Source organism: Cenococcum geophilum (assembly GCF_001692895.1).
Source record: "Cenococcum geophilum 1.58 unplaced genomic scaffold K441scaffold_24, whole genome shotgun sequence".
Taxonomy (NCBI): Eukaryota; Fungi; Ascomycota; class Dothideomycetes; order Gloniales; family Gloniaceae; genus Cenococcum; species Cenococcum geophilum.
Genome location: NW_027137582.1, coordinates 1,440,432 through 1,461,756, shown reverse-complemented (window position 1 = coordinate 1,461,756; position 21,325 = coordinate 1,440,432). Strand labels below are relative to the sequence as shown.

Here is a 21,325-nt window from a genome sequence, read left to right as displayed (position 1 = left end):
ACTACTAGAGTTAAACTATAATATCTACAATAAGGAGTTATTAGGTATAGTTGCAGTATTAAAGAAATAGAGAGCATTCTTGCAAGGTATAGAGAAACTATTTATAGTTAAGACAAATTATAAGAACCTAATAGGATTCCTAACAATAAAGGAACTTAACTAAAGATAGGTTAGATGGGCAGAGATGCTTGCGGAATACTATTTTAAGATTTAGTATACTAAGGGTACAGATAACACGAGGGTAGACGCTCTAAGTCAAAAAGCTAAATTATAAAGCGATGAAAAGCTATTAGGGGCTTTACTGTGAAAAGATATAGATAGACTAATTAGGTATAATTATCTAAAGATTATAGCAACTTAAGAGAGTGACAAACTAGAGAAAGTTTACGAGATACTAGAAAGCTTTTAGGTATAAAGAATTCTAGAAGTATAGCTAGAAGATTTACAGACGGATATATACGAAAATTAAGAAGTAAAGTATATCCTAAGAAGTATAGCGAAGCAATTTATGGAAGAATTTTATAAAGGATTAACTTAAGGACATAATGGAGTTATAGGCTTAGTGTTAAGACTCTAGGAGGAGTATATTATTAATAGAATCTAGAATATTATAAGAAAAGTAATAAAAGAGTATTTAAATTGCTAAAGAAATAAACTAATAAGGCATAAGCTATATGGAGGGCTATAACCTATTAGAGTACCTAAAAGACTATAGGAAGTTATATTATGGGACTTTATTATAAAGTTGCTAAAATTAAGAGATCCTATTACTAGATAAGATTATAACGCGATTTTAGTAATAGTAGATAAGCTTATAAAGTGGGGATACTTTATAGCATATATAGAAGAAATATTAGCGGAAGATGTTACTAGAATCTATATAAAAGAAGTGTTTATAAGATATAGAGTACTATATCGGATAGGGATCTAAGATTTATAGTAGTATTCTAGGAAGTGTTCTTAGTAGAGTAAGGAGTTTAAGTAGTAACTTTTACCGCATATTATTTATAGACAGATGGTTAAACGGAAAGATTAAATTAGACGCTAGAGCAGTATTTAAGATATTATATTAATTATATACAGAATAATTAGGTATCGCTATTACTAGTTATACAGTTTATATATAATATAACACCTTAAGAAGGAATAGGTATATTACTATTTAAGGCAAATTACAGATATAAGCTAAGAACATTGTTGTTACTACAGTAAGTAAAGAAAATAAGTAGTACAGCTAAAGAAAAAATTAAGACGTTAATAGATCTTTATATAGACCTTATAGAATTAATAAAGAAAGTATAAGAGAGAATAAAAAAGTACTATAATGCTAAGAGATCTAAGGGACTAGATCTTAAGGAGGGAGATAAAGTATAGCTACTATATAAAAATTTTAAGAGTCAACGACTAAGTAAGAAGTTAGACTATATTAGACTAGGACCTTTTAAAATTATATAAAGGATTTTACTAGTTATATTTAAGTTAAACCTACTAGTTAAAATAAAGATCTACCCTATATAGTATATTATAATGCTAAAGCTAGTATATAGGAATGTTAAGCTACTAATCTATAAAGCAGATACGTATAGAGGATAGGAAGAAAATAAATAGTAAGTTTTAAAGATCGTTAGTTATAAGGATATTGACAATAAAATATAGTATAAGGTTAAGTAGATAGGCTACACTAAGACTACTTAGGAGCTACTAGAGAATTTAAAGAACGCTATAAGAAAGGTATAGAAGTATTAGAAGAAATTAGGTTAGGTAGTATTAATAAAAAAGGATTACTAAAGAATAAGTTACCTAAGGGGTGTTACGGACGCTTTAAGTACAATATTATAACTACTTGGAGAGGAGTCGGAAGAAGCTAGTTGGTTAATATAAGCACGGTCTAGAATGGAACCCGTGGAACTATGTGACGAGGAATAGTAAGCAGAGTTACGTGATATAATCTGTATAATCTGTATAATCTATAAGATCTATTACAGAGCAAATAGAGCAGACAGAGCAGATAGAGTAATAACTTTCTTAGGAGTACGGTTGTGTATTTAAGGACCCTTAGTCCCTACCTAGATAGTTTCTTCCTCGTAGTAATTCTTAGAATACAATTAGAGTTAATCTATTGGGCAACCACTCCACTAGTTGTTATTACGTTGTTAACTTTTATACTTATATTTCCTATACACCTAGCCTATTAACGAACCCATCGTAGTTCTTACTATAAGGTTCCGTTACACAATTACTACCCGGTTATAGTATTAATATAAGAAGTTAAATAATATGCCACTAAAAGCAGCCACTATAACGCCATTAACGGCAGCAACTACTTTAAGGACAGGAGGTGACACTAGTATAGCGGATACTAACTCACAGCAACCTATAACGGTTGGATAGCTATAGGAAATAGTTAACTAGCTAATAGCTAACAATATAGTGTTAGAAGAAAGACTTAATGGAATAGGAGCAGTAAAGATTAAGCTACTATTAATTAAGAGATTTATAGGAGAGAGGTTAAAGCTTAAAGGATTCCTTATATAGATGCACTTTAAGGTCTTATAGGAGGGAGCAAAGTTACCTATACCCGTAGATCGGATAGCCTATATAGGACTATTCTTATTAGGAAAAGTACTTAAGTGGTTTAAACCTTACCTTATAGAGATATAGGTAAACGGAATGACGACTACTAACCAAGACGTACGATTTATATTCTTAAGTTAGGAAGGATTTATAGAACGACTAACGCAGATATTTAGAGACCTAGAAGAAATAACTATAGTAGAAAGAAAACTCTAGAACCTTGTGCAATAAACTTTAGCAATTAAGTATACAATATAGTTCTAGACACTAGTAATATAAGTAGAGTGGAATAATAGGGCGCTTATAGCACAGTATAAACAGGGACTTAAGGCTAAAGTCTAGGACGCGATTATCCTAATAGAAGATATGGATACCCTAAGGGAACTAATAGATTAGGCGATTAAGATTAATAATTGGATCTACCAAAGGGAATAGGCTAAGAGAGGCTAGGATAGAGTTCCATAGTTATATAAGGCGTAAAGTACGCAATAACAAAAGCTAAGTTAGAAACTATGGTATGGCGCAGAGCTAATAGACCTAAGTAGTACTAAAGAAGCCTATAAGAGATAGAGCAAACTATAGAAACCTAGAGAATAAGGATTAAGTAATTAAAGGTCTAAGGAGTAGAGGCCGAATTAGGGATCTTAATAGCAGAAGACATTTAGGCGGACTCTATAATAAGAAAAATGGTTTAAAAAAGGAGCTTGCATAAATTATAGAAAATAGGGTTATTATATTAGAGACTGTAGAAGTAGGCAGAGTTACTATGTAGTAAAAGGTACTAGACTAGTAGACGATATATACGTATAAAGGGACGATAATATACTGCGAGGAACAAAAGAGTGTTTAATTAGAAGTTTTACGTTTTATTATAATAACGCATACCAAATTTATAAGGACGCCAAGTACGGCGCAAGCTATTAGCTATAAGAGCTAGCACCTATAGGATATAAAGGAACTAACGAACCAGTTTATAGATTGGATATTAAGGACGATAAATTTAACCTAAGTAAAACATTCCGTGACAATAAGGCAATAAGGGCCGCTTACTAGGAGCGAGCAGACCTTAGAGATGTTATACTAGAGGTAGAGGATGATTCTATTACAGAATAAGGAACATTAGTAAGGATTAAAACCCCACTAGATATAATATCTATCGCTTTATAAGACGTAAGAGAAGTAGAATAGTAAACTACTTTAGCACTTAATAAAGGCAAAAGGCTAAAGGCTTAAGATTCTTAAGATAAGATAAAAGATAACTAAGATTCTTAAGACGAGATAAGGCAAGCTTAAGAACCCATAACGGACAGAAACCAATAGAGTAGAGCAGCGGCTTAGTTTAAAGATATACAAATGAGCTCGGGATAAGAATTCCCAACGGCATAAGATTCTTAAGATGAGATAAGTAAGATCTAGGACTCTTAAGACAAGATAAGGATACTAGTTAAGCCTAGTTAGACTAAGGTAGGGGCTAAGCTTAGGTTAGAAGCAAGCTCAGGATTAAAGAACCTAAGGGGTTAAGAATTTGGGGTATAAATTAGGACACCTATAGATAAGAGGCTAGGAGCTTCTTTATAGATTAGAGAATCTATAGCATAAATAGTAATTAAACTAGGAGACGAATATATGGACCTAAAGGGTTTATTAGTTAAATAAAGTGTTCAGACTAAAGATCAAAAAGCTAATATTAGGATTAAGAAGTAAGATAACTTTAAGGATTAGAGCGTAAGGCGCAAACCAAAAGAAACTATAGAAGAATTTAGATAAAGAATTATCGCGTAGTAAGAATAGAAACTAGATAAAAGATCTAGTATATTGGGACGTATAAAGGACAGAGCACTAGTATAAAGAATTACTAATAGGCTAAGAGTAGGCACACTAAGAGCTAAGTGGCTTACTAAACTGGAATAAGAAGAGGATCTAGGGATTCCTACTAGGTTTAAGGAACGATATACTAAAGGCTATTACAATGTAGTAATAAAGAGATATTTCCTTACGGACAGACTATATATACTCCAGCAGCTATACTAAAAGTAGTATAGGCAACGACGTAATAATAAGTGGGAAGATTTCTATATGTGGTTGGATAAAAAGGTTATCTAAAACTACCTAATTATAGAGAAGGCCATAACGCATATTAAAGGAGCCTTAATTATAACGTTAAAGGATCTAAAGGAATGTTTAGAGGACTAGAGAAGTAAGAGGCGCATCTTAGTACCTACGAATAAAATTGTAACATTTAGATCAGTATAATAAAGGTTTAAACTTAAGGGTGAAGACGAGCTAAGAGTTGACCTAAAGCACCTAGCACACTATACGATATCATAAATTGCGTGCGTAGACGATATATGCGAAATGTATAAGAATCCGAAAGAAAAGAATTAGAAATACCCTATAAGGATATACTAGATAACGGACGAGCAATAATATAGGAATGCTAAATATATATATAGATGGCATCCAATAGAAATCTAAGAGGAAGGAAGTTTAGTATTTTAACTAGGAAGATTCCTTACGGAAGAATGCTTAGACGGATAATAGTAGTAGGAATGCCTAGAAAACACGTATCTATAGTATATTAAAGATAAAAAGCGAACTAAGCATTAGCTAAAAAATAAGCTAAGTGTACTAGAATTAAGTAGCTAATAGTTGGGAAAAGTAGAGGCTTATAGGACTAGAGGGAGCCAGTAGTAGAGCCTTAGACCCTTAAAGGAATTTAAGGACAACACCTAAATTTACAGATTAATTGGTAAGATTAGCAGTTCGAAGCACTAATAGATAGTAGAGTAACGCGAAACTATATCTTACTAGTAGCAGTTAAGAGAATGGGGCTACCTTATAGATAAAAGGAGTAACTTTACCTATTAGTTACAATTTTAGGAGATCTAATAACCTATAGAGGAGGGATTATCAATCTTAAAACAGGACCTATTTAGATAACTATTAAAGGAAGATAAATCGAGATGTCTTTTAATATCCTACCATTGGGATAAGATAAGGTAGTATTAAGTATGCCTTAGTTATAGGAATATAATCTAAGAATCGATTGGATTATAGGTTAAGTTAATATTAGAGATACTTAACGCCGCAAGATGTAATAATAAGCCAAGTTGGTATAGTACTAAGTAGGAGTAACCTATAAAGAAATAGAAAAAGGACTAAGCTATATACTAAAGAGATACTATAAGTATGGTAAGAAACTATAGTTACCGGAAAGTAAAAAGCTATTAAAATATATAGTATGGGACTATAAAATAGAGTTAGAACTAGGAATAAGTCTAAAGTTCTTTCCAATCTATAAGCTTACCGAAGAAGAGGGTAGAGCGTTAAAAGAGTTTGTTTAGGAAAATCTACGGAAGGGATATATTAGACTATCGCAGTTATTAGCGGGTTATCTAGTACTATTTATACTAAAGAAGAATGGCAAACTAAGGCTGTGTATCGACTATAGATAGTTAAACAGCATTACTAGGAAGGATAGGTATCCTTTACCCTTAATTAGCGAAATCTAAGATAGGATAGGTAATGCGCAAATCTTTATAAAGATAGATCTAAGATAGGCGTACTATTAAATTAGGATCAAGGAAGGCGACAAATAGAAGGCAGCCTTTAGGTTAAAGGAAGGACTATATAAACTATTAGTTATATAATTTAGGCTTATAAACGCACTAGCAACGTTTTAGAAGCGTATTAATAATGTATTAGGAGAACACTTAGATGAATTTATTATGGTATATCTTAACGATATTATTATCTACTTAATAACTAAGGAAGAACATAGGGAATACGTTAAATGGGTTCTAAAGAGACTATAAGAAGAATAGATGCTAGTAGCAATTAAGAAATGCGAGTTCTTCACTAGGAAGACTAATTTTATTAGATTTATTATTAAACTAGGCTAACTTAGTATAGATCTAAAAAAGATTGAGGCTATAGTGAATTGGCAGGAACTAGAGAACGTTATATAGTTAAGATTATTTTTAGGGTTTTGTAATTACTGTAGAAGGTTTATAGTGTAGTGGTTAAAGGATATTAAGCTATTTACGCGGTTAATAAAGAAAGAAGAACTATAGGTATAGGGGGAAGAGTAAAGAGAACTCTTTAAGAAAGTTAAAGAGTTATTTACCTAGGAGCTAGTTTTTAAGATCTATTAACTAGGACTAGAGACGGTTATAGAAATAAATATATTAGACTATACACTAGGGGCGTGCTTTATATAAAGGTATTAAGATAGATGGCATCTAGTAGTATACTATAGTCGGAAGATAACACTACCGGAGTTAAACTATAACATCTATAATAAAGAATTGTTAGGTATAGTTGCAGTATTAAAGAAATAGAGAGTATTCTTATAAGGTATAGAGAAACTATTTATGGTTAAAATGGATTATAAGAACCTAATAGGATTCCTAATAACGAAGGAACTTAACTAAAGATAGGTTAGATGGGCAGAGATGCTTACGGAATACTATTTTAAAATTTAGTATACTAAAGGTATAGACAATATGCGGGCAGATGCTTTAAGCTGTAAAGCTAAACTATAAAATAAGGAAAAGCCATTAGGGGCTTTATTGCGAAAAGATATAGACGGATTAATTAGGTATAATTATCCGAAAATTATAGCAACTTAAGAAGATAATAAACTAGAGAAAGTCTACGAGATACTAGAAAGCTTTTAGGTATAAAGAATTCTAGAAGTATAGCTAGAAGATCTATAGACGGATATATACGAAAATCGAGAAGCAAAGTATATCCTAAAAAGCATAGTAGAGTAATTTATGGAGGACTTCTATAAGGGACTAACCTAAGGACATAATAGAGCTATAGGCTTAGTATTGAGACTCTAGGAGGAGTACGTTATTAATGGAATCTAGAGGATAGCTAGAAAGGTTATAAAGGAATATCTAAATTGCTAAAGGAATAAACTAATAAGGCATAAGCTATATAGAGGGCTATAACCTATTAAAATACTAGAGAGACCATAGGAGGTTATATTATGGGACTTTATTATTAAGTTGCTAAAATTAAAAGACCCTATTACTGGATAAGATTATAACGTAATCTTAGTAATAGTAGATAAGCTTATAAAGTGGGGATACTTTATAGTATGTATAGAAGAAATCTTAGCAGAAGATGTTGCTAGAATCTACGTTAAAGAAGTATTTATAAGATATAGAGTACTAAGCAAAATTATATTGGATAGAGATCTAAGATTTATAGTAGTATTCTAGGAAGTGTTTTTAGCGGAGCAAGGAGTTTAAGCAGCAACTTCCACTGTATATTATCTATAGACAGACGGTTAAACGGAAAGGTTAAATTAAACGCTAGAGCAGTACCTAAGACATTATGTTAATTATGCACAAAATAATTGGGTATCGCTATTACTAGTTATATAATTTGCATATAATATAATACCTTAAAAAGGAATAGGCATATTACTATTTAAGGCAAATTATGGATATAAGCCAAGAACATTATTATTACTACGGTAAGTAAAGAAAACGAGTAGTATAGCTAAAGAGAGAATAAAGATATTAATAAATCTTTATGCAGACCTTATGGAATTAGTAAAGAAAGTATAAGAGAGAATAAAAAAGTACTATAATGCTAAGAGATCTAAGGGACCAGATCTTAAGGAGGGAGATAAAGTATGGCTACTATATAAAAATTTCAAGAGTTGATAACTAAGCAAGAAATTAGACTACGTTAGACTAGGACCTTTTAAAATTATATAGAGGATTTCACCGGTTATATTTAAGTTAAACCTACCAGCTAAAATGAAGATCTACCCTATATAGCATATTATAATGCTAGAGCCAGTATATAGGAATGTTAAGCCACTAGTTTATAAAGTAGATATGTATAGAGGACAAGAAGAAGACAAATGGCAAGTATTAAAGATTATTAATTATAAGAATATTAATAACGAGATATGGTATAAGGTTAAGTGGATAGGCTACACTAAGACTACCTAGAAGCTATTAAAGAATTTAAAAAACGTTATAGGAAAGGTATAGGAGTATCGGAAGAGATTAGGTTAGGTAGTATTAATAAAGAAGGATCGCCAAAGAATGAGTTACCTAAGGGGGACCTAAGAAGAGCAGTTGCCGAACTACTTAGATCTGTTTCCTTCTCTATTAGAAGAGAATCCGTTCTTTTATTACCTAGTTTCTATAGACCTTATTCCATAAGTTTCCACTCTTTAAAGTAAACCTTCTTATAAACGCGTTAAAGACGCTAAACTTTTATAAAGGTAGACTGCTAAGCCTTAAGGGCACGAGCAAATTCTTTAGATTGACGATAGGCTTCTGCCAGCGCTACGGCAAGATCACCCTTAAGTTTTTCTGCCTCGGATTAAATATAAGACCCTAAAACAAATTAATTAGGGAACTAGACGACTATTAAGAGTAATAGGTCGCGTATATTTAATATTAGAGATAGAGCGAACGTCACAGGATAACTAAATATTTGCTTTAGTGCACTCTAAATAAGAGGAAGATTACTGGGATAAAGGACTCGCCAACGCAACGTAAACTAGCCCCTTTTTTACACAACGAGAATATAGAGATGGCATTATCTTACCAAGAGACAATATTATAGTAATAGTACGAGACCGACGGGCTATAGAGGAAGAAGAAGGTGCTTTAGGCATTATAAGTAACAATATTAACCAAATTAATTAAATAGATATTATACCTCTAGTAAACAACCTAGAGATACTAGTTATCTTTAAGGACGAAGATAAAGAGGAGGGAGATAGTATTATGGACGCTTTAAGTATAATATTACGACTACTTAGAGAGGAGTTAGAAGAAGCTAGTTAGTTAATATAAGTATAGTTTAGGATAGAACCCGTAGAACTATATAATAAGGAATAGTAAGCAGAGTCACGTAATATAATCTGTATAATCTATATAATCTATAAGATCTATTATAGAGCGAATAAAGCAGACAGAGTAGATAGAGTAATAACTTTCTTAGGAGTACGGTTGTATATTTAAGGACCCTTAGTCCCTACCTAGATAGTTCCTTCCTCGTAGTAATTCTCAGAATATAATTAGAGTTAATCTGTTAGGCAACCACTCTACCAGTTGTTATTACGTTGTTGACTTTTATACTTGCATTTCCTATACACCTAGCCTATTAACAAACCCATCGTAGTTCTTACTACAAGGTTCCGTTATAAGGGGGACCTAAGAAGAGCAGTTGCCGAGCTACTTAGATTTATTTCCTTCTCTATTAGAAGAGAATCCGTTTTTTTATTACTAAGTTCCTATAAACCTTATTCTATAAGTTTTTACTCCTTAAAACGAACCTTTTTATAAACCTTCTTAAGATAAAGCAAATAAGTAGACGTTGCGATTTAAGTATTTAGGGCCTTCTATTCCGTATTATAAGAACATTCTAACTTAGTAAGGGCTTAAGATAGTTTACTATCTAGCTATATAGCAGCAGATTAAATATAAGACCCTAAGATAAATTAATTAGGGAACTAGACGACTATTAAGAGTAATAGGTCGCGTATATTTAGTATTAGAGGTAGAGTAAACGTTATAGGACGAATAAATATTTACTTTAGTGCACTCTAAATAAGAGGACGGTTATTGTAAAGATGGACTTACTAACGTAATATAAACTAACCCCTTTTTTAAATAACAAGAATATGAAGATAGTATAATCTCACTAAGAGATAATATTGCAGTAATAATACGAGCACGACGTTGGGCGTATAAAGAAGAGATTACTTTAGGTATAATAAGTAATAATATTAACCAAATTAATTAGATAGATATTATACCTCTAGTAAACAACTTAGAGATATTTTAAATCTTTAAGGACAAAGATAAAGAGGAAGGAGATAGTATTACGGACGCTTTAAGTACAATATTATAACTACTTAGAGAAGAGACGGAAGAAGCTAGTTAGTTAATATAAGCACGGTCCAGAATAGAGCCGATAGAGCTATATAATAAGGAATGGTAACTAAGGTTATATAATATGCTACGTATTAAATAAGAGGAACGGGAGGAACTTACGTACCTTATATATAAGACGTATATTATATATAAAAAGGATTTTATAGGAGTACGGTTATGTATTTAAGGACCCTTAGTTCCTACCTAGATAGTTCCTTCCTTATAGTAATTCTTAGAATATAATTAGAGTTAATCTGTTGGGCAACCACTCCACCAGTTGTTATTACTTGTCGATTATTGTTACTTGCATTTCCTACACACCTAGCCCAATAACAGGACCCACCGTAGTTCTTGCTACAAGGTTCCGTTACAGGTCGGCTACTACCGCCTTCCTAATTAGGCTTACTGCGAGAATAGTTTGGAACATCAAAATACTGCCCCTCCTTTCGGCGGAAATTTCAAATTCGCGACACGTACATAGTAACCGTAGCGAAGCCGTACGCTCGGCCGCAAGAACCTAAAACTATTCGCGATCGGCCTTCCTCCGTAGCGCCACGACCTTCGCCCGCGAGACTCCCACCCGTACAATATCGCTAAATTTCATCGGCAATTGCAGAGATAACTTTGTATTCGCATTTTAGCGGCCATAGCGGAGGTATATAGCGAATTTAAAATCTCGCAGTACTCGCCAAAGGGGGGGTAAAGCTGGTTGTGTAGTGCACTGTAACACTTGTTGAAGGGGGCAGTATTTTCCAAACTATTCTTACAGTAAACCTAATTAGGAAGGCGGTAGTAGCCGACCGTTATAACCCTATTACCTACGTTAATAAATTTAATTTAGAATTTTTATAAAGGTTATAAACTTTTATATAAAATTTTATTATATTAAGAGAGTTAGCAAATTAGTTTCCTAATTAGGAGGGTGCAAATTTAGATGTTAGCGACCTCCGTACCGATAACCACCTTCCAACGTCTTTATCTTTCGTCTCGAACGTACCTCTGCACCCTGATCTATCATACCAAAATGCGCATTCGTGGTGCGGTGCTCCGTGGGGCACAAAGATGCTATGCTCCTTCATCTTCGCACAACCTCCTCGTGGGGCCCAATGTGCGAGCTCTTTCGGTACCCTCGGCCCAAACGACAAGGCTAGGGTGCATGTCGACCATATCAGTACCATCCCGACTTTCTCATCGGAGCAATTCTTCCATCACCGCATACAACAGCGCTGGTGACCGAGTCAATGGCGACAATAGTAAGCATCCCTTCATATCAGTATCATCCTCATCCATCTCCACCTAAAACCTCGTACGTGAACACCTCTTCTCACCTTCCGACAGCTTTACTCATGAAGACCAGTTATACCACGGCGTTTGCGCTCTTTGAGGCATTGTGGGAGGTAGGATTAGCCTGACCACCGAGATTGCTTCACCCTGAAGAGGTCACTGAAGCTCGTACTAGGCTGGCATCACCGCATGTTTCGTCAATGTCGGCTCAGATCACCCATCCATCATTGAAGCCATCATCAAAGGCTAGGGGTGTGAATACACCGTGTAAGTCGGAATATTACACGTGTACACCGTGTATTACACCGTGTAATACACTGTGTAAGTGTAAGCTTATATAATATAATATATATCATAATCCTTAACGTCCTCCCAGTCGTCGTCCTCATCGTCGCCGAATCTATATATATCTGGTTCTTGGCACTTTTTTAGGTGGGCGACGACCTTCTGGCGACTATTTGAGTGCATATTTTCTGGCAGTGAATACAGATAACCTTTGGGTGGGTTTTACTACGGAGTTTATAGGCAGCAACCTCCTTCCAGCATAGATCAGCTGTAGAGCCTGCCATTTAGTAACCGATTTGATTGAAAACACTATGCTAAGGCTCGTAATAGAGACGAGCATACCGCTCAAAGAAAGAGTGCGATAAACGGCGTTGCAAATACTGTAGGCAAGCCATCCAAATGAAAAACTCTTCATTACACCGTTTACTAAGCATATGGCCCGTGCAATACACGGTGTAAGCCTCCAGAATACACGTGTACACCGTGTATGTACACGAATGTATGTACACGTGTAAGTGTAAGCTCACACCCCTATCAAAGGCAAGAAGGAGCGACCAGACCGATGGCCTCGATTCATAACATGTCCCTCGGAGATAACGGCCATATCGATGGCAGATGGCTATGCTAGGGTCTCTGGCCGGCCACAAGCTGTCATTGTGCACGTCGACGTCGGTACGCAAGCGCTTGGCCAAGGCCTTCATAACGCGAGTGTTGGACGTGCACCCGTTTTCATCTTCGCGGGAATGTGTCCTTACACCGAGGCTGGTGAGATGACCGGATCTCGAACGGAATACATGCACTGGTTGCAAGAAGCACCAGATCAAAAAGCCATCGTTCGCCAGTACTGCAGATATACCGGGGAGATTCGAAGCGGGCTCAATGCCAAGCAAGCCATCGCACGTGCCTTACAATTTGCAAGCAGTGCGCCAAAAGGCCCTGTATACCTTGCTAGCGCACGAGAGACTCTTGCTGAGGAGATTGAGCCATACTCGCTCGATCAGCAGCAATGGCAACCGATAGGCCCTGGCGCCTTACCAGCTGACGCCGTGAATGAGGTCGCTAAAGCATTGGTAGAATCCGAAAGACCTCTCGTCATCACAGGGTATTCGGGACGAGACTATCGCTGCCCCGAGCAGCTAGTCGCATTAGCGGACCTTGTGCCTGGTTTACGAGTCCACGATGCTGGTGGAAGTGACCTATGCTTCCCTTTCTCACACCCCGCCTCACAAGGTTTCCGCCTTAGCACCGACGATTGCACTCGAAATGCCGACATGATTCTGCTGCTCGACTGCGATGTGCCCTGGATCCCTTCAAAGAATCCACCACCTAAGGGAGCTCGGATCTACCACATCGATATCGACCCTTTGAACCAGCAAATCCCAGTTTCTTTCTTTCCAGCACATGGTCGCTGGAAAGCTGACTGCTACACTGCCTTAGATCAGCTTGTCACACATATTTTGGCATCTCCTCTTCTCAAGATCCTACAGGAAGCACCATACCAAAACCGTAAGAAAGCTTTAGTGGAAGCGCACAAAGAGCGACTCCGTAATATTGCTGCTCGTTGTCGACTGGGTGATGATGAGTCACTAGATGCCAGCAATATCGGCTATCTGCTCAAACACATCCTTCCGGAGCCAACTGTGTTCGTCATAGAGGCAGTAACTTGCGCTCAGTTTCTCTCTGATCAGCTGCAGCCTGACCGACCCGGCAGTTGGATCAACTGCGGCGCAACTGGGATTGGATGGAGCAACGGCGCGGCGTTAGGCGTCAAAATGGCATTGGACGACATGCTTTCCAATAACTTCGGGAAGGAAGGATCACCCCTACCAGGTCTTGTTTGTCAAGTCGTCGGCGATGGAAGCTTCATGTGCGCTGCGCCTTCAAGTGCGTTGTGGGTTGCCCGCAAGTATAATATTCCAATCCTCACGGTGGTGCTCAACAATGGCGGTGAGTCTCACACCTGTACTGCAACTACGAGAAGCAGTGCAAAAGCTGATAAAATAACCAGGCTTTAAAGCTCCCCGAAACTCGACCGAGCTAGTATATCCAAACGGCATGAACAAGAAGGCTACTGATGACGAGATGAACATCTCGTTTCGACCATCTCCGAACTATGCAGCCCTTGCAGAAGCAGCTTCTGGGAGTAGCAGCTCGAAAAGCATTAAACAGGACGCTGATCAATGGATGAACGGAGTCCAAGTAGACTCTGTGGGGTCGCTGAAGACAGAGCTCAGCAGAGCCTCAAACCGGATTCAGACAATTGGAAAGAGCATGTTCATTGAGGCGCTAATACCGTGAGACTTCAGATGGGCGCTATCTAGCGGGCCTTTCCTGCCGCTTCCTGGCGTCCCCTCTCACTAGAGGTTTTAGAAGGGTAGATAATAAATGAGCGCCCAATAAAAGTTGCCCGGTATATGATGGTTTTGCACTGCCCGAAAAAGACTCTCCCTTGGTTGGACTCATGATATAGTGGGCCGGCTGGAATCCAAAGAGAGGAAGCAAGTGCGAAAGAAAGAAGGGCTCTGAGATAAATTTTGTCGATTCACTCTGTTGCATGGTGTTATTAATGGACCACAGGGAATCGAAAAGTGAGGGAGCCAAGAAACCACTTACCAACAAGAATCAAACCAGAAACAATATCATACGGCATGAGAAGAGAATTCTGAATAGAATAGAGGGTGTTAAAGGGAGTCCTAATATGATTATGCACTCAAGAATCAGAGTTCCGCGCTCGGCTAGAATATTTCTAGTCCTCACAGACGGCACGGATCGACTTTTCATGCTTTCCTAATTGGTCCATTTCAATCGCGATTGCCTGGAGAGATTTCACTTGGCGTATTTTGCTTATTCATCCTTTAGGAGCTGAAACAACGCGAGTTGTGGCTTTGTACATTCGGTGGACAAGAAACGGCGGACGGATCCCTTTCGACTGAACATATAAAAGACTTACAATCATCCAACCCTTAAAAAGTCTAGCTTAGGAATTATAAGTTGAGTGCAAAGCGGAGCGAAGGAGGACTGATAGTCATGACGGTCTTTGATATCAAAATCGCCTCAGACATAATCTGTCCATGGGTCTGTCACCCACCCCTTTCGACATCCCGCAGTTATATCTCGCAAGCCCTCTGCGCAGTCAACCTACTAACATCTCCGTAGTGCTACTTGGGCGAGAAGCGTCTCCGACGTGCTATAGAGCTCTTCCGTCGCACGTATCCGTCCGGAAGGAATGACACGTTCAACATCACCCACGTGCCCTACCTGCTCAACCCGGACGCCCCATATCCTAGCATCCCTATCCAGGAGCGCATGCTGGAGAGAATGGGTGCCGGGCGCACGGCCAAGGTCCAAGAACACCTGATCCGCCTTGGTCACGCCGAAGGGATCGCTTTCAAGTTCGGTGGTAAAGTGGGGCGCACACGGGATATGCATAGGCTTGTGCAGCTGGNCATGGAGAAAGATGGCAAGAATGCAAACGGAAGCTCTAATCCCGAAAACGAACGCTTGGAGGACAGAGTGATGGAAGAACTGTATAGGGTTTATTTTGAAGAAGAAAAGGATGTAGCGGAGTTGGATGTGCTTGTTGAGGTGGGCGTGAGGACTGGATTGGGCAACGAAACTGAGCTGAGAGATTGGCTGAAGAGTGATGCAGGGGGGAAAGCCGTCGACACTGCCTTACAGGGCTTGAAGGCGAAAGGAGTTAAAGGAGTGCCATGGTTCGAGATCCAGGGTACACATATTATTGATGGGGCAGAGGACCCCGGTGAGTTTTATGAGCTCTTTGTCAAGATCAAGGGAGAAGAGCGGGGCCAGGCTTGATATATGAACATTTTGCTGAATAATTAGTATCATGCGGTAAAACAGAATGTCTCCTGCAAAGCGAGCTGAAACAGCACCCTCTCTGTTCTCATATTGAGTTGCATCGGTATCAGTCGAACTACGCCCCAACACGCCTCAAAAATCCTCGTGGAGGCTAAAATTGTAGTGCAGGTATAAGCCTATAATTTACAATCCCCTAATTGGGGTGGTCTTACCAGGCCTTTAAGACGCCTCTATTCCACAAGAAATGTAATACTCGCTGAGACGAACTCAGCCGTCACAGAAATGGGGCAGCTAGGTAGTAACAGTGGTTTTCAACTTACAAGCAGGATAGAGTATCAGGACAAGGACGAGTTCCCTTCCCCTTTCCCTTTCCTTCTTCCTCTTCTCTTCGCTCCTGTCGCCCAGCTACTAAATCCACAGCTCTACGCAAACCCCTCCAACTCCCGTACGTTCGTAGTCAAATTTGGTGGATGCACTAGTATCCCTTTTTTCACAGCGTTCAACATCGGGTCCCTCTCTGCTAAACTATCTGGATCCGGATCCTGCACTGTGGCAAACACAGCTCGTGACATCGGATCCACAACCTTCAGAAACATGTCTCTTCTCGCCTTTGCCCACGAATCCAGTAGAGTCTCTGGTGCGTCGCGTTGCAGCACCGCCTCGAGTGCGTCAGCTCGGGAAGAGACATCCAGGATGCCAGTCGAGAAGCCGAGACCGGCATAGGGGTTCGTGACTACTTCTCCGCCAGCGTCTCTCCCCGACCAACCCTCTATTGCCAAAGCTCGAGGATAGAGAAGAGCAAGCAACCCGCTATGCGCCGCATCCCCCCAGCAGCACCCTCCTCTCCCTAAACGCTCCCGCACACCCCTGCCTCGCCTTATACGGCGCAATCCTCCAGACGCGATACCTCAACGGCCTAGGCCCCAGCGGCATCTACTCGAGCTTCTCCGGCAGCGCCCGCTCAATTTCCTCAAAGCTCAGGCTCTCCGGACAGCCATAACTCACCCGCCAGCTCCCCTCGTCCGTGATCTTCGCAATGAGCCCATAGTGCGGGGGATCGAGCATGAAATTCACATCCATGAACCCATGATCCGCGAACGGGTACTCGACATCCGTCGCAACCAGCTGCACCGGCAACGTCTCGCCCTCGAACCCGATCCCGCACAGCCGCCTGACAGAGCTACGCGACCCATCCGCCCCCACATACCGTCCCCGCACCCTCTCCACCCCTCCGCCCTCCCTGCTCACCACAACCCCTCCGCCCTCCTCCCCCTCTCAACCCCCACCCCCGCACCCGCATACCCACCAACCCGCTTCCTCAGAATCTCCTGGAACTGCCACTACGGCAGCAGCAGCGCCTTCTCGTCCTTCTAGAACCGCCGCTCCGCAACCACCTCTCCATCCCGCGTCTCGCGGAAGCAGATACCCGTGCTGAAGAACCCTTCGCGGGCCAACTCATCCATCGCGCCTGCGCAGACGAATTCGGGGAAGATGGAGGGCTGGTGCGCCATCGCTTTTGACTCGATGCCAAAGGTGATGAGGGCTTCGAGGACCTGTGGAAAGTGCGTTAGTGGCTGTGCTGTGTGCCGGTAGGGCATAGAAGAGAGAGGGGGGGTTAGATGTACGAGGACGGGGATGCCGGCGCGGGCGAAGCGGAGGCCGAGGAGGGGGCCGACGCAGTCGCCGCTGATGATGACGATTGGGAGGCCTGAGGGGTCAGTCGTTGTTTCTGCTTTTGCTTTTGTTGAGGGACAGTAGGGGAGAATGCGATGTTAGGATGCGAAGTTTAGGATCTAAGATGGCTGTGTTTTTGGTGGTTGTCACATGCTGGACGGGGCGGAATGGGATGAATGTTGGATCATGTAGTCATCGAAGCAGGAGGGCCTGTTGGAATCGGATAGAACTTGTTGGACCCTAAAATGGGAGATGGAATCATCTAGGCCGAGTAGCTGTAGAAAACTTTACACCTATTTGTTGTGGGTTAGGTATGAGGTTGCGAGAGGCGTAAAGCTTCTTCTCAAGAAATCTCTCAGGGACAACCATTTCAGGAACTTTGCTGTAATTCTCCTTGAGCGTTCTAAAACAAAATTGTTTGCCATGCCCGCCATATACGCACTAACAGATGCGTGTTGAATCCAGCCCTCCGCAGCGCGGGCATCTATCTCTAAACTCTCAATCAAAGCATCTCACACATAGTCGCATCGGCCAAGCCATACCCAAATGAGATCTTTTCATCTTCCAAAACAAATATACAACACGCTCACGAAGACTGTAGGACGACCTGCTTGACTCCTTCACTCACTTCCTCTACCGCCGTCTTTTCCCCGGGTAGAGTTTCCTTACCACCTTTTTCAATTGCCTCTACACTCTCTCCCTTCGCTCCCCCGTCTTTTGCTGCTGCCTTTGCGGCCTTCTTTCTCTCCTTTTCGGCTTTCTTAGCAGCGGCTTTAGCTTCCTTCTCCGCCTTAGCTTTGCGTGCCTCTTCCCCACCAAATAGTTCTCGCCACTCCTTCTCCTTTTCTGGCTTGATAACACTGAACAGATGAGCTGCTTGGCCAATCTTGTGGTTAGGCTTGATACTGTCAGCTTCCCACAGGTCCGGAATGATGAGCAGTGGCATGTTGAGTTGTTCGAGGATCAGAGCACTGGTGGCAGGCATGTAGGGTTCGATAAGACTGGCGAGAAGGTGGATCTGGTTTAGAGCCAAGCCGACTACAGCCGCACACTTATCCGGCTGCTCGGTGGCGAGCTTGTTGTCGATCTTATTGTCCTGTAGCAGCTTGTTGCCGATACTTGAAACTTTCATGGCGGTTTGGAGAGCGGCCTTAAGTTTGACGGCGTGCAGCTCTTCGTTGTACTGGGCTAATGCGGCGTTCACTTCTTTCTTGTGCTCATCGAAGTAGGGTTCGGTATGTTTGGTATAGTCGGGTACAACTGAGTCGTAGATCTTGGAATTCACAAACTTGATAACTCGATTGACGAAGTTGCCGAAGTTTTTAAGGAGCTCGTTGTTGTTGCTCGCAATGAAACCATCCCATTCGAACTCACTATCGCCTGTCTCTGGTCGATGAGAAAGGAGGTAGTAACGCCAGACGTCGGAGGGAATGCCAGTCTCTTTTGCGTTGGTGCCAAAGACACCGACACCGCGAGACTTGGAGAATTTGCCGTGCTCGTAGTTAAGATATTCGGTAGTGGAGATGTGGTTAGGCATAGTCCATTTGTCGCCTGTGCCGAGCTGAGATCCAGGGAAGATGACGGTGTGGAATGGGACATTATCCTTCCCCATAAATTGATAAAGTTTCACTTGCTCGGGATTTCGCCACCATTTTTCCCACTCTTCGGTATAAGTTGCGGTGATTGAAACGTAACCAATGCAAGCGTCGAACCAGACATATAGCACTTTTTCATCGTAGCCTTCGAGGGGTACTTTTGTACCCCATTTGAGATCTCCTATCCGTATTATTAGACGCTGTATACATCAAACCTGAAATAAAGATCTGCTTACGCGTAATTCCTCTAGGCTTGAGTCCTTCATTTAGCCATGACTCCGTAATTACTTTGCCATTATGTGACCATGCTCCTTCCACCGAGGATTTCTTTGACCACTCTTCTATCACTGGCTGGAGTTTGTCTAGGAGTATAAAGACGTGCTTTGTTTCGCGTGGAATAGGGGTTGCACCGTCAAGCTTGCATTTAGGGTTGATAAGATCAAGAGGATCCAATCTAGACTGGTCAGCGAGCTTTTCAATCCACCCGAATGCTTATACATACAAATGACCACACTTATCACATTGATCTCCCCGTGCATCAGGATATTGGCATAAAGGACATTCACCCTCAACGAAACGATCCGCCAAGAATGATTTGTGCTGTTCGCAGTATGGCTGCACCGTAGCCCTCTCCTCTAGGTAGCCGTTTTTGTAGAGTTTGAGGAAGATATCTTGGGCAATGTCCGTCTGCTGTTTTGTAGGAGTGCGTCCGAAGTGGTCGAACCCAATGTTAAACCATTGGTATACCTCCGAGTGTATAGCATAGTATTTGTCGCATAGTTGCTGAGGAGTCACACGCTCCTCGATTGCTTTCTGGCTTTGAGTTAGCTTAAATAAAGGAAAATAGCTCTTAAATGTTAGAACATACTGTCTCAGTTGCGGTGCCATATTCATCAGTGCCGCAGACGAAGAGGGTAGGGTATCCTCGAGCTTTGCAAAATCTGGAGAAGACATCCGCAGAGAGCACACTACCGATAATGTTGCCCAAATGAGGCACGTTGTTTACGTAGGGCAATGCACTAGAAATCAGGATATTGCGCTTCCCTTCCTCGGGAAGAATCTTTTTGGTGTCTGTGGACGCCATGTTGGATTGAATTGGTGGGACGGGCGGAAGGGCCTGCGGAGGGGCCTATTTTATGCGTGAATATAGAAGTTCAATGACTCTCTTGTTGTGTCAAAATACTCCAAGGTAAATAAACAAGGTAAAAAAGGTGTCGGAAGAAGCAGAGAAAGAAGTCGTGTGTGCTTGTCGGAATTCTATTAAAACGGAGACCGTGAATGACTGCAAGCTCCGGCCTTTGGTCAAACTGCCCCGCCACCAGCCACACGCGCCGCCACAACAGAATTGCGAATCACCCACTTCTCATTTTTCACCCACCATATGTGGCTGGATTCTTTCACCATATTTTACCTACGCTTACGACTCTGCAAATCATACGGAAGAGTCACTTTGAAGCTCTCGAGACTATTAAATAAACGCAAATTCTCTTGCCACAACCTAGAAAATTCATCATGGAGGACGATCCTTTTGAGAGTGTTCTCGATCTTGAGGAGACCTACTACCAGGAGGGTTATGACTTGGGCGTAGCAGATGGTTCTCGCGCTGGCCGGATTGAAGGTCGTGTGTTCGGTATTGAGAAGGGTTTTGAGAAATTTGCTGCCATGGGTATGTTGCATGGCAGGGCTGCTGTGTGGGCATCACGACTCCCGCGAAAGAAAGAGCAAGGAAAGGATAATGAAAGGAAGGCTACTATTGCACAGGATGAAGTTACGTCTAGTTCCCTCGAAGCCTCTCCCAACAATTTAATGCCAACGAGCTCAGAAGGTGCAGCCCTCGTATCAGCAGAAGATGGTGTAGTGATCTCAGGGTTGCCCCCTCTAGCAGTGAATCCGCGACTTGAAAGGCATATTCAAACGCTGTTCGCTCTTGTAGAGCCGGATACGTTCTCCACGGAAAATACAGAGGAGTCGGTAGCCGATTTTGACGACCGACTCAAGCGAGCAGGAGCCAAAGCTAAAGTCATCGAGCGAATAGTTGGAGAGGGAGATGTTGATGATCGACAGACAGACACCAGCCCATCCGCAAGCGGCACAAAAGATCGTCGCGTCAAAGTATCGAGGATAGAGAAAACAGCAGGCAACATGGAAGACTTCGGAGACCGGCGCTTTCTATCGTGA

The 21,325-nt window shown here is 40.8% G+C and overlaps 6 protein-coding genes across 6 annotated transcripts; 4 read left to right on the top strand and 2 right to left on the bottom strand.

The window, feature by feature from the left end:
- The first annotated feature begins 11,348 nt into the window (after positions 1–11,348).
- On the top strand, positions 11,349–12,060 carry K441DRAFT_129193 (uncharacterized protein). Its single transcript, XM_067640067.1, has 2 exons — positions 11,349–11,743; positions 11,848–12,060. The coding sequence occupies exons 1-2, from the start codon at positions 11,425–11,427 to the stop codon at positions 11,889–11,891; spliced, it is 363 nt and encodes a 120-aa protein (XP_067503501.1). The 5' UTR covers positions 11,349–11,424; the 3' UTR covers positions 11,892–12,060.
- A 607-nt stretch (positions 12,061–12,667) lies between these two features.
- K441DRAFT_677856 (thiamine diphosphate-binding protein) lies at positions 12,668–14,357 on the top strand (the record flags this gene model as incomplete). The annotated part of the gene is made up of 2 exons (XM_067651108.1): positions 12,668–14,006; positions 14,068–14,357. 2 exons carry the CDS (start codon positions 12,668–12,670, stop codon positions 14,355–14,357), a joined length of 1,629 nt encoding a protein of 542 aa, XP_067503500.1.
- Positions 14,358–15,086: 729 nt separating this feature from the next.
- On the top strand, positions 15,087–15,875 carry K441DRAFT_677855 (DSBA oxidoreductase; the record flags this gene model as incomplete). The annotated part of the gene is made up of 2 exons (XM_067651107.1): positions 15,087–15,134; positions 15,216–15,875. The coding sequence occupies 2 exons, from the start codon at positions 15,087–15,089 to the stop codon at positions 15,873–15,875; spliced, it is 708 nt and encodes a 235-aa protein (XP_067503499.1).
- A 425-nt stretch (positions 15,876–16,300) lies between these two features.
- K441DRAFT_612101 (uncharacterized protein) lies at positions 16,301–17,124 on the bottom strand (the record flags this gene model as incomplete). Its single annotated transcript, XM_067645600.1, has 2 exons — positions 16,816–17,124; positions 16,301–16,745 (listed from the first exon to the last, which is right to left on the bottom strand). The coding sequence occupies exons 1-2, from the start codon at positions 16,956–16,958 to the stop codon at positions 16,301–16,303; spliced, it is 588 nt and encodes a 195-aa protein (XP_067503498.1). The 5' UTR covers positions 16,959–17,124.
- Positions 17,125–17,923: 799 nt separating this feature from the next.
- On the bottom strand, positions 17,924–20,406 carry K441DRAFT_612100 (methionyl-tRNA synthetase). The gene is made up of 4 exons (XM_067645599.1): positions 20,016–20,406; positions 19,650–19,960; positions 19,384–19,601; positions 17,924–19,328 (listed from the first exon to the last, which is right to left on the bottom strand). Exons 1-4 carry the CDS (start codon positions 20,229–20,231, stop codon positions 18,139–18,141), a joined length of 1,935 nt encoding a protein of 644 aa, XP_067503497.1. The 5' UTR covers positions 20,232–20,406; the 3' UTR covers positions 17,924–18,138.
- Positions 20,407–20,659: 253 nt separating this feature from the next.
- Positions 20,660–21,325, top strand: K441DRAFT_563557 (DUF1715-domain-containing protein; the record flags this gene model as incomplete). The annotated part of the gene is made up of 2 exons (XM_067643616.1): positions 20,660–20,924; positions 20,994–21,325. 2 exons carry the CDS (start codon positions 20,660–20,662, stop codon positions 21,323–21,325), a joined length of 597 nt encoding a protein of 198 aa, XP_067503496.1.

What these genes read in the sequence shown, in the direction of transcription:
- K441DRAFT_129193 (XM_067640067.1), top strand. Translation starts at nt 11,425, where the DNA reads ATGTTAGCGACCTCCGTACCGATAACCACCTTCCAACGTCTTTATCTT. An exon ending in CCGAGTCAATGGCGACAATA is followed by an intron (nt 11,744 to 11,847) that starts GTAAGCATCCCT and finishes CATGAAGACCAG; the next exon opens with TTATACCACGGCGTTTGCGC.
- K441DRAFT_612100 (XM_067645599.1), bottom strand. Translation starts at nt 20,231, where the DNA reads ATGGCGTCCACAGACACCAAAAAGATTCTTCCCGAGGAAGGGAAGCGC. An exon ending in ATGGCACCGCAACTGAGACA is followed by an intron (nt 19,961 to 20,015) that starts GTATGTTCTAAC and finishes ACTCAAAGCCAG; the next exon opens with AAAGCAATCGAGGAGCGTGT. An exon ending in TGTGATAAGTGTGGTCATTT is followed by an intron (nt 19,602 to 19,649) that starts GTATGTATAAGC and finishes TGACCAGTCTAG; the next exon opens with ATTGGATCCTCTTGATCTTA.